General features: G+C 42.2%; 3 protein-coding genes across 4 annotated transcripts in view; 2 read left to right on the top strand and 1 right to left on the bottom strand.

Moving 5' to 3' along the window:
- The window catches only part of LOC104710017 (sec-independent protein translocase protein TATC, chloroplastic), a 4,772-nt gene extending 4,080 nt beyond the window's left edge, over positions 1–692 (top strand). Inside the window, exon 4 of the mRNA XM_019230370.1 lies at positions 323–692. Coding sequence (XP_019085915.1) covers positions 323–532 — 210 coding nt within the window. The 3' untranslated portion in view covers positions 533–692. The remainder of the gene's footprint in view (positions 1–322) is intronic.
- LOC104710015 (CAX-interacting protein 4) lies at positions 735–2,628 on the bottom strand. 2 transcript variants are annotated; one of them, XM_010426541.2, is made up of 3 exons: positions 2,510–2,628; positions 2,184–2,251; positions 735–1,806 (listed from the first exon to the last, which is right to left on the bottom strand). In XM_010426541.2, the coding sequence occupies exon 3, from the start codon at positions 1,745–1,747 to the stop codon at positions 980–982; it is 768 nt and encodes a 255-aa protein (XP_010424843.1). In that variant the 5' UTR covers positions 1,748–1,806; positions 2,184–2,251; positions 2,510–2,628; the 3' UTR covers positions 735–979. The 2 variants fall into 2 exon arrangements, with proteins under 2 accessions (XP_010424843.1, XP_010424844.1); XM_010426542.2 differs by having other exon boundaries at positions 813–1,772; positions 2,510–2,627.
- Positions 9,845–11,211, top strand: part of LOC104714861 — a 4,552-nt gene continuing 3,185 nt past the window's right edge. The window contains exon 1 of the mRNA XM_010432334.1: positions 9,845–10,744. Coding sequence (XP_010430636.1) covers positions 9,845–10,744 — 900 coding nt within the window. The remainder of the gene's footprint in view (positions 10,745–11,211) is intronic.

Genomic DNA, 11,211 nt, shown 5'->3' with positions numbered 1-11,211 from the left:
GTCCTTCCCGGCCTGACCAAGGCTGAGAGAAGGTTTCTGGGGCCAATTGTCTTTGGTTCCTCCTTGCTCTTCTATGCTGGACTTGCCTTCTCCTACTGGGTATTAACCCCTGCAGCCTTGAATTTCTTTGTCAATTACGCTGAAGGTGTGGTTGAATCTCTGTGGTCTATCGACCAGTACTTCGAGTTTGTATTAGTGCTTATGTTCAGCACTGGCCTTTCTTTCCAGGTATGTGGCCCATGATAATATATACTTGGTTCTCAAACATTGCTTTTAGCCTTCTTCACCTGGAACTTTCCTGCTGCTTCTTGTTGGTTTACAGGTTCCAGTCATTCAGTTACTCCTGGGACAAGTGGGGGTGGTGTCAGGAGATCAAATGCTTTCAATTTGGAGATATGTGGTGGTAGGTGCCGTGGTTGCAGCAGCTGTAGTCACACCCTCGACAGACCCTGTCACTCAAATGCTCCTAGCTACACCGCTTCTAGGGCTCTACTTGGGTGGTGCATGGATGGTCAAGCTCACAGGTCGCTGAGAAACTTAGTTGTTCACTCATGTATCTTGTAGAGTATATTATATTACACTTTCCATGCATATTAGACCACAGTTTGGTACCCAAAGTGTTTATCTTCTTTGGATGTACAAATTAATAGACCTAAAAGAGCAAGGGGGATATAATTCAAAATCTGGATGAATACCTGCTGAGGGAAGTTCAAAGATAATTTGCATCATTCCCGAGTATAAAACAAGCCTATTTGATCAAAGATAATTTGCAACATGAGGAATCAAACCAAAAACCATTCTTGCGACAAATGTGAAACGAAAATCTAAGAAGAGAGACAGAGTGCTACAACAATTGTAATTCAACAGAATATTCATCATCTTTGGGTCCCAACATCTGAGTAGAACTCATGTGCTCGTTTAGTTACCACAACATCCTGATCTTATGACGTGAATTTAAAAACAAATACAATTTCCATTTTCATTTGTCCAAGTTGTGCTCGCTTTTCTCATCTGATATCCTTCTTCCATCAGACTCGGATGCTGAATCTCTGTCATATTTTTTATGCTTTCTCCTTCTTATTGCTCCATCGTCCTCACTTGAAGACTCTGCCCAACGATGCCTTCTCTTCCTACTTTTCCCACTATCTTCCGAGCCACTCGACGAAGCTGAACCTCTGATGTGCCAATTATATTTGCCTCGCCTTCTTCTTCCACTGTCTTCCTCACCATCACTTGAAGTGACCACCTCACTGCGCCTGTGATGCTTTAAATGTCTTCTGTTTACATCTTCGGTATTGTCGTCATCCCAAGTCTTTCTTGAGCTATGCCACTTGTGCCTCCGATGGTGCTTTATCTTCATCCTCAGCTCATCCTCTGACCCGTTTTTATACTCATCACTGCTATCATCGCTTGGATTCAAGGACCTTCGTTTCTGTCTCCTGGATTTCTTCTCTTTCCTCCTATCACTGTCATCTGAATCAGAGTGTGCATGTCTCCGGTGCTTATGGTGAGATCTTCTAGACTTTCTTCTCACCTCAGAGCTACTATCACTTTCTGAGCTAGATTCAGACGCACCTCTTTGTTTTCTCTTACTGACCACCTTTGACTTCTTTACTTTGGTGTCCGAGTCCGCTTTAGCATTGGCAGCTGCCTCTAGCTTCTGCTCCCATTTCAAAGGAGCTTCTTGCTTCTCTAGAACTCTTCGTTTCTTCTCCTCGACCATCTGGATGAACTTCTTGCAGTCCATTTGGATTGAAAATGCAACTGAAAATCTGCATTTTGGTATGAAGATAACCAAAAGTGCATCTCACAAAAGAGAAGAAAAAACAATGTTAGCTCTTCCATCAAACGAGCGGTTCATGAGGCCAATAAATAGAGCCAAAGCACAGAGAATAACTATAATTCAGAGCACACAAGGAATTAAAAAAATCAAACTTTACGCTAAATTGCAGTTGTTGCTATTATATTAGGGTAAAAGCATTCCATCATACATAAAGGCTCTTCAATCAAACAACTAAAAAGTCAATCCAGAAGGGACAAATTATGTTTTGTTGATGATCTAGAAGGGATCAAAACTACAATTGTTGCTATTATAGGTTATTCCAACATAATAACAAAAGGCGAGCTGATAAGCTTTGAAACTAAAACGATAAGCCTCACTAAATCTAAACCAAACTTCTTACCTGATGCGAGTGAGAGGTTATGATAAACCAAAGAGGAGAGGCAATCCCACAACAAACAGATTACGAATCTGCAAAAGAGGGGGAACTCATATTTAGGGGCATAATATATATCACTAGAATCATCCAAACATCAGAAAGTATACGATAATAAGACTCTGGGCATGGAAGAGACGAAAAAAAAGCGACCTAGAGACGAGAAAACAGATCAACCGATTTAGTGGATCGGAGAAATCGGAACACAGATCTTAAAGATCGATGATGATCCGTGAGTGGCCAAGTCAGATCTTGATTTAAACTAGGAGAATCTGAAATCTGAGAGAGCTTACCTTAAGGAAAGGAACAGATAGGGGAAGACGGAGACGCTAGGCTAGGGCTTGGCTTGGCTTCGCTTCTTTTTGAGAACAAAAGACGACGGTTCGGTTCGTCTCGCAATTTTCTCTCTCTTGCTCTAAATATACTTATTTATATACAGGTAAACATATGGTTTGCGTGCCGTTTATGTACAATACCAAAGCACATCGTGACGTTTATGTACAATACCAAAGCACAGCGTGCCGTTTTTGTTTATGTGTCCCCTGGCTTGTGTGTCCTATCCCATCGTGCCTTGTTTTGCAGTTTGCTTGCACTGGCCACTGGGAAACAGGAGACCATTAAGGAGCAACCTCTCCTAATGAAATCTTTGGAGATTTGGTCATTTTAAATGCTACTTCATCGTTGATGTTTGGGGAATAAAACGATTCTTGATTTCAGAAATGTGTTGGATCGAGCTTACTGGGCTCACATCCGTGGACTGATTCAAGAGGAAAAACTCGAGTCAGTGAACAAGACTGGTAAAGGAGTTGGAGACGACGGGTTCAAGAAACCGAAATGATACACGCTTTGGGATTACTTACCAAAGAAAGAAGCCCAAAGCAAGTCGGTTATTAAGATTTTTTTTTATTGTTGAACTAAGGTTTTGGTATTTTAACTTATTTAGCATAAGTCGGTTGTAAGGGTTTTCCTATATAAGGAGACTCAAAGATCAATAAGAAAGGATCTTCCAAACAATTAACCTAATTCTCTAGAAAGAGGCTTGGGTTAAAAGGAAGTTAAACTTTCAATTCTCTTTGTCCTCTTTGTTCTTGAGCTATAAACTACGGGTGCTACTACTAGAGCTAAGGCTAAGGCTTTGGCTCATAACAACTTGGTATCAGAGCCAAACGAAACCATGGGAGATAACGAAGCTTTAGCTGCTCAAGTTGCGCAGGTTGTGAAAGCATTGAGGGATTTGACACAAGAGGTAAGAGACATGAAGCGGGACTTTGAGGAGAGGATGGATCCCATGGGAGAAACCCTGGGATCTATCCAAAAGACAGTCATGATACAACAAGCGGTGATAGCGTCGACGGTGGCAAATCAAGAAGAGTTACGTGAGCACACCCTCGCCATGGCAAATACAGTCCACAAGAAAACAAAGGAGTGTCGTGAAAGTGTGGTTGTTCAACCCAGCAAGAACCAAACGAAAACAGAGGAGGGTCGTGAATGTGTGGTTGTTCAACCCAGCAAGAAAAACGTGGTGGAAGACCAGTTTACCACCATACAGGAAGAAAAAAGAGAGGGTATAGGGTCAGCCTCTAAGATGAACGCAACCTATGGACATCAACCCTCTTACTCAGGGGGACCTTGGGCACGACGTTTTGTGGGAAGAGAGCAAGGGCACCGACAAACTGATGGAGGTGGTGACTGGTAGCAGTGGCGGATCCAGACGACATATTAACCTGGGGCACATATGAAAATTTTAATACTAATAATTATTATTTGTAGTATCTCATATATTTTAAAATATGAGGTTTTAAAATCTAAACATTACAAAAAAACATTTACGAAGAATACCATTTCACTGATTTCTTTATTTTTAAATATATATAATAAATCAAAAATTTACTAAATATAATTTTTATTTAATACATCATAACGTAGATAATAGTAATACTGGTTTACATTAACGACTTAAGACTAAATTGTAAAAAAAAATACTAAAGAATCAATATGTTTTGGTATATAAATAATTAAGTGAAAGCAAAAAAACATACAATACAACCAATCAGAAAAATATAAAAACATGAAAGAAGTGAAGTATTAAAATAAGGAAGAAAATATGTGTATCGAACTTGTTATCTTCAACTTCTACTATGGAACCAAGCACCACTTGACCTAACAAACAATTACGACGAGTGTTCAAAAATTTTATTTTCAATATTAGTATGGGGCACATGCCCCACCCTCCTCCTCTATAGATCCACCCATGACTGGAAGGTACGAGAGATTGGAGAAATAGCTGAAGGTGTTGGTTCTGATTTCCTTCCTAGTGATCAATCTGAGTTTAGGAAAGGTATGGGAGACAAGTCGGGGTCAGCTGGTTTCACGGTAGTACCTTCCAAAATTGAATTTCCTCCAATACGATGGTACCACTAATGCCGTGGAATGGTTACAAAAGTGTGAAGATTACTTTGAAGATCAGAGAATTTTCAACGACGATGCTAAAGTCAGACAAGCAAGCTTTGTGCTAACCGGTCAAGCCTACCATTGGCATCAATATTTACGACGACTAGTTGTACATCGTATTGGGTGGGCCGAGTTCAAACGTGTCTGCAAGAGTAGGTTTGGGAAGGCAGATTCTGTCAACCCAGTGGGAGACTTATGTAACCTTCGACATACAGGAACAATAGATGAATACTGCAACCAGTTCGAGGTATGCTTGGGACGACAAACACGTTTGACTGGAGATCAATAGCTTTGGCAGTTCTGTGCGGGATTAACAGACAGTTTGCGGAAAGAGGTCGAGTATCTCCGCCCCAAAATAATCTTTGAATCTATGGAATATGCAAGGGACAATGAGTATAAGATTGAAGGGGATAGACGAACACGTACGTTTGGCGGACATCTGGCTCCTCCATCACGTTTTGTGACACCAACAACTCGACCTACTATGGGAGCTCGTGGATTTACTGGGGCTAAAGAGGGAGAGACGCTGGTTCCAAATTAAGAAGGACAAGGACCACTACCGAAAAAGAAAATTTACAAAAAGTTAACCAGCTCGGAGATGGCAGAAAGGAGAGAAAAAAGACTTTGTTTTAATTGTGACGAAGTGTTTACTCTGGGACACAAATGTCATCCAATTTTGTTCCATATAAAGACCATTGAAGACGACAAGGACTCTGTGGATGACTCATGTGAGGAGGGCGATATGGAGATTTCTCTTCATGCTATGAAGGGCGATAAAACAGGGAGCACCTTTCAGGTGAATGCGGAAATTGCAAAGGGGACGGGATGGGTGCAATTAGACACATGCAGCACCCACAATTTTATCAAAAGTAGTGTTGCGGAGGAACTGGGCATTCCCATACAACAAAGACCAGGCCGGATGGTGTCTTTGGCCGATGGAGGAAAATGTCCAGTTGACGGGTTTTGCAAGGGGCTTCCTATGGTGGTACAAGGACACCGTTTCATCACGGATTGCTTTGCAATACCTCTCGGAGGATTCGATGTAGTGCTTGGTATTCGATGGCTCAACGCTCTTGGGTGTGTCATATGGGATGGTCCAGCCCATACAATCGAATTTGAGCATGAGGATAATCTCGTTAAGTGGCTCAGTGAAACTCCCGCGAAGTCAGAACAAGGGGTTACCTTACATGCTATTGGAAATGCAGAAGAGGAGTTAGACAGTTGGTTTGGAGAGGAACCCGAAATATTTACCACTAATAGGGTTGTTGAGAGCCACCAAGTACCACATCAGCCTGCGGCGTCCACACTATTGCAACCGGTTCGTGCTCCAACCACGTGTGAAAAGTTGGCTAAGTTGCTAGTGGAATATCAATATTTGTTTGTCAGTCCCACGGGGTTACCGCCACAACGACAATGTGATCATCGAATCCGTCTCATTCACGGTGCAAACCATGTAGCGGGTAGGCCGTATCGTTATCCGCATTTGCTGAAAGATGAGATTGAGCGACAGTGTGCTGTGATGCTTTGGAATAGTGTCATTCGACCAAGCACCTCACCTTTTTCTTCACCAGTTTTGCTAGTAAAGAAACCCGATAAGACATGGCGTTTTTGTGTTGATTATAGAGACCTTAACAAGGTTACTATAAAGGACAAGTTCCCGATCCCAGTGGTGGATGAGATTTTGGATGAGCTACATGGAGCTCGCTATTATACCAAACTAGATCTTGCCTCGGGATACCACCAGGTTCGCATGTGCGAGGAAGACGTTGAAAAAACGGCGTTCCGGACTCACCATGGTCACTACGAATTCCTAGTAATGCCTTTCAGACTCTCTAATGCTCCTTCTACATTTCAAAGTCTATTGAACTCCATGTTTCAAAATGAGCTTCGAAAGTTTGTGCTTGTTTTATTCGATGACATTCTCATTTATAGCCCGACGTTAGATGAGCATGTACGTCATGTACGAACGGTCTTTGAGCTGTTACGTAGGCATCAGTTGTTGCTGAAACAAGCTAAGTGTTCTTTTGGCCGACAAGGGGTCGGTTATTTGGGACATGTCATTACGGGTGAAGGCATGAAGGTTGATGAAGCCAAAATTGCAGCCATTAGTGACTGGCCCACACCGACTTCAGTTCGAGCGGTTCGGAGATTCTTAGGCTTGTCTGGATACTACCGCAAGTTTATACGGGACTACGGCATAATCGCTTCTCCTCTCACCGGGTTACTTCGCCGGAATGGGTTTTCATGGACGGACACGGCCAAAGCAGTATTTATGTCCCTGAAAAGGCCTTATCAGAGTCGCCGGTGTTAGCTCTTCTCGATTTTACTAAGGAGTTTGTGGTTGAGTGTGACGCGTCGGGAAGTGGTGTTGGTGCAGTCTTACAACAACAAGACCATCCGATTGCATTTTTCAGTAAAAAGCTAGCAGATAGGCATTTCAAGCTTGCGGCCTATGAGCGTGAACTAATTGGATTAGCTAAAGCGGTAATTAATAGGAGACCATATTTGTAGGGACATCACTTTTTGATTCGAACGGATCATTATAGCCTTAAGTTCATCTTGGAGCAGAGGTTATCTACAACACCACAGATTCACTGGGTTAGCAAATTATTGGGTTTTGATTTCTGTGTGGAGTTTAGATAAGGACAAACTGATAAGGTGGCTGACGCCCTTTCTCGACACGGTGAGGAACCTCCTAAGGAAGAATGTGTTGTCTATGCATTATCACGGTCATCTAAAGGACTTTTTGCAAGGTTAAAAGCTGAAGTAGAAAATGTTCCATCTCTTGCAGAATTAAGGGATAAGGTTATTCTGGGGGAATTTTCAGATGTGTGGGAAGTTCGTGATGGGCTGATTCTCCATAAAGGACGTGCTTATTTGTCATCCGATTCTGAGTTGGTTAAAGAAGTGGTGTCCGTGTTTCACAATTTTGGCCATGAGGGAGTTCAGAAAACAATGGACCGGATTCGACGAGATTTTTATTGGAAAGGGTGGAAGAAGACTATTCAGGATTTTGTTAGCAAATGTCAAGTTTGTCAAAAAAATAAGTGGGAAACATTACAACCAGCAGGGTTGTTTCAACCGCTTCCAGTTCCAACACAAATATGGTCTGATATTTCCATGGATTTTGTGGAGGCCTTGCCAAACGTTTCAGGAAAAATAACTATTTTGGTTGTGGTTGATCGGTTTTCGAAATATGCACATTTCATTCCACTAAGTCACCCTTACTCTGCAAGCTCCGTGGCCCAAGTTTTTTTTCGGGATATTGTCGGCTTCATGGAATTCCGGAAACGATAGTTACAGATCTAGATCCAATTTTCCAAAGTTTGTTTTGGCGTGAGTTATTCCGACTTCTGGGAACAGACCATTGCTTTACGACATCTTATCGGCCTCAATCAGACGGACAAATAGAGATTGTTAACCAAACATTGGAAATGTATCTCTGATGCCTTACGGGTGACTCGCTTCGACAGTGGCTCAACTTGCTCCCTTGGATCGAATATTGTTATAATACTTCATTCCATACAGGATTAAAAGCTACACCGTTTCAGGTGGTCTATGGACGAGAACCACCACGACTCTTGGATTATACAGCGGGCAGTTCACAGGTTGATGCGGTCGATGTAGCATTGGAGCAATGTGACGAGTTTCTGTCAATTGCACGCGAGAGACTGTTGGAAGCTCAACAACGGATGAAGCTTACTTATGATAGTAATCATAGGTTCATAGAATTCAATGTTGGTGATTGGGTTTGTCTCCGTATTCAGCCGTACAAACAGTTAACGGTGGCTAAGAAAGCATTCACAAAGTTGTCCCCTAAATATTATGGGCCATTTCAGGTGTTGGACCGCATCGGCTCGGTCTCTTATAGGTTGCGTCTACCAGATGGAACAAAATTCACAGTGTATTCCATGTTTCTTTGCTTAAGAAGCATAAGGGCACTATACCAAGTGATAGCCCTGTTTTGCCGTCTGTGTTAAACGGCCGAGTGGCTCCGCCAACACCTTTAAAACTCCTCAAAGCAAGGCTGCGTGGCGGCTCTCGACAAGTGTTGGTCCAACGGTCTGAAGATGCTGCAGAAGATTCAACTTGGGAAGAGGCATCCAAACTGTATGAAGCGTATATGGAGTTGGAGCTTGAGGACAAGCTCCTAGTCGAGGAGGGGAGTAATGATACACGCTTTGGGATTACTTACCAAAGAAAGAAGCCGAAAGCCTCTTGTTAGTTGGTTATTAAGATTTCCTTTTATTGTTGAACTAAGGTTTTGGTATTTTAACTTATTTAGCATAAGTCGGTTGTAAGGGTTTTCCTCTATAAGGAGACTCAAAGATCAATAAGAAAGGATCTTCCAAACAATTAACCTAATTCTCTAGAAAGAGGCTTGGGTTAATGGGAAGTTAAGCTTTCAATTCTCTTTGTTCTTGAACTATAAACTACGGGTGCTATTGCTAGAGCTAAGGCTAAGGCTTTGGCTCATAACACGAAACTAGTGATTCTGTCGAGAAACGGATCGAGGGAGATACTGAATGAGAGTATTTTGGTGGAACAAGCTGAGGGAATTGGATTCGAGGTTTTCAGACCGGATAAAACAACGGAGCTGGCAAAGATCTATAGATGTTTGAATCCAAGCAATGTGATGATCGGTGTACTTGGGGCTGCAATGACACATTTCCTTTTCTTGAAACCGAAAACAGTCTTTATACAGACTGCGCTATAGTATTTCCCCACTTGGGTGTTACAAGAAAAGACTGTTTATGAATCCAAGCAATGTGATGATCGGTATACAACCACTTATGTCTCTCTTTCTCTAACATACTGAAAGTTTATGAGTTTGATACATAACCGTACGTGTGGGTGGCACGTGAGAAGAAATCAAATAAAGAATCGGCTTATCTCAAGCGGTACACATGGAGGGTCGAGATAAAGCGGCTAAGAAGCCGTTGAGGGAAACATTAAAACCATGTGATTGTTCTTTTTGTTTTTCATCATCGAATCTTATCAAAAATTTGTAAACTCTTAAAAATATTTTGCTGGGTTTCTCCCAATCTGGGAGCTGGCGTTTCGATTAGTGTTTTATGAATACTCAATCGATTGTTTGGTGATTCTTGGTGTGTTTGTGCGATTGTGGATTATTTTGTATCAAAGGTATCAGAGCGTAGACGATTCTCGGATCAAGGATGGTTGGAACAAGATCTCAAGCGGGAGATGCGATGAAGGCAGAAATGGTGGATCTGGTGATGGAGGAGGATCTGCTAGAAGAAAGGATGTCGCGGTTGGAAGCTAAGGTTGACGAACATCATCAGGAGACTCTACAACGATTCAGGGAACTATATGAGCTGCTGAGGCGAGTGACGACTCAACCATCATTGGATGCGTCGGTGAAGGGGAAATCGGTGCAGATCTCACTAGAGGTTTCTCCGAAAGCAAAACCAGACGGATCGGCGTTTTCTCCAACCGTAGCTGAAGGATCGGGGCTCAGGGAAGCAAGGAGAGATGTTCGATCTGAACAGGTAAGACCTGAAGCTCAATACTACTATGGTGGGGTTACTAGGTTGGGAAATATCGATTTTCCTCGGTTTGATGGGTCTCGAATCAAGGAGTGGTTGTTTAAGGCTGAGGAATTTTTTGGAATAGATTTCACTCCGAATGATATGAAAGTGAAGACTGCTGCGATTCATTTCGACGGTCACGCAGCAGCTTGGCATCACTCTTTCATACAATCTGGGGTCGGTTTGGAAGTTCTATATGATTGGAAGGGATATGTGTTGTTGTTAAAGGAGCAGTTTGAGGATGTTTGTGATGATCCCATGGCTGAGCTTAAGCAGCTACACGAAACTGATGGAATCGTGGACTACCACCAGAAGTTCACTCTGATTAAGATTAGGTTGAATCTGTCGGAGGAATACTTGGTGAGCGTTTACTTAGCGGGACTAAGGTTGGACACGCAAATGCATGTGAGAATGTTTCAACCCTTGACAGTGCGCCATTGCTTCTTATTAGGCAGGCTGTATGAGAAGGCACACCCAAAGAGGCCTCCCAATACAGCTTGGTCTCCTAAACAGAGTATGGTTAGCAAGGTGAAACACACTTTGTTAGTGGTATGGATTGATGGATGTATGCAATGGTGAGATATGAAATGAATGAATGGCAGGGTGTTTCAATTCCCCTTATGCAATTGTAGTACAAGAGGTGTCAATCCAATCTGAGGGTTGTGAACAATCAGGATGTGTATATGAGCCTAAGTTAAGCCAAATATGCAAAGGATGTTTGTCACTAACAATCCTAATAATGAAATGTAATGAGCAGAAAGTAAAACTACTAGAACTAGATGCTGAATGTAAATGGAACAGAATGATTATCACTAAAATGAATCTAGAACAGAAATAGAAACTATGCTAATGAACCAATGCAAGACAATACTGAACAGGGAAATAAGTAAATGCAACAGTAATGCAAATAGAATGAGACTAGAGATAAGACAGGACAACTACAAATCATAAACAAGAGTTCTGGGGATGAATTCGAGCAAGCACTCGATCGAGTG

Source organism: Camelina sativa, chromosome 9 (genome assembly GCF_000633955.1).
Source record: "Camelina sativa cultivar DH55 chromosome 9, Cs, whole genome shotgun sequence".
Taxonomy (NCBI): Eukaryota; Viridiplantae; Streptophyta; class Magnoliopsida; order Brassicales; family Brassicaceae; genus Camelina; species Camelina sativa.
The sequence above is the reverse complement of the archived record's forward strand: the minus strand, read 5'-3'. Positions and strand labels throughout refer to the sequence as shown.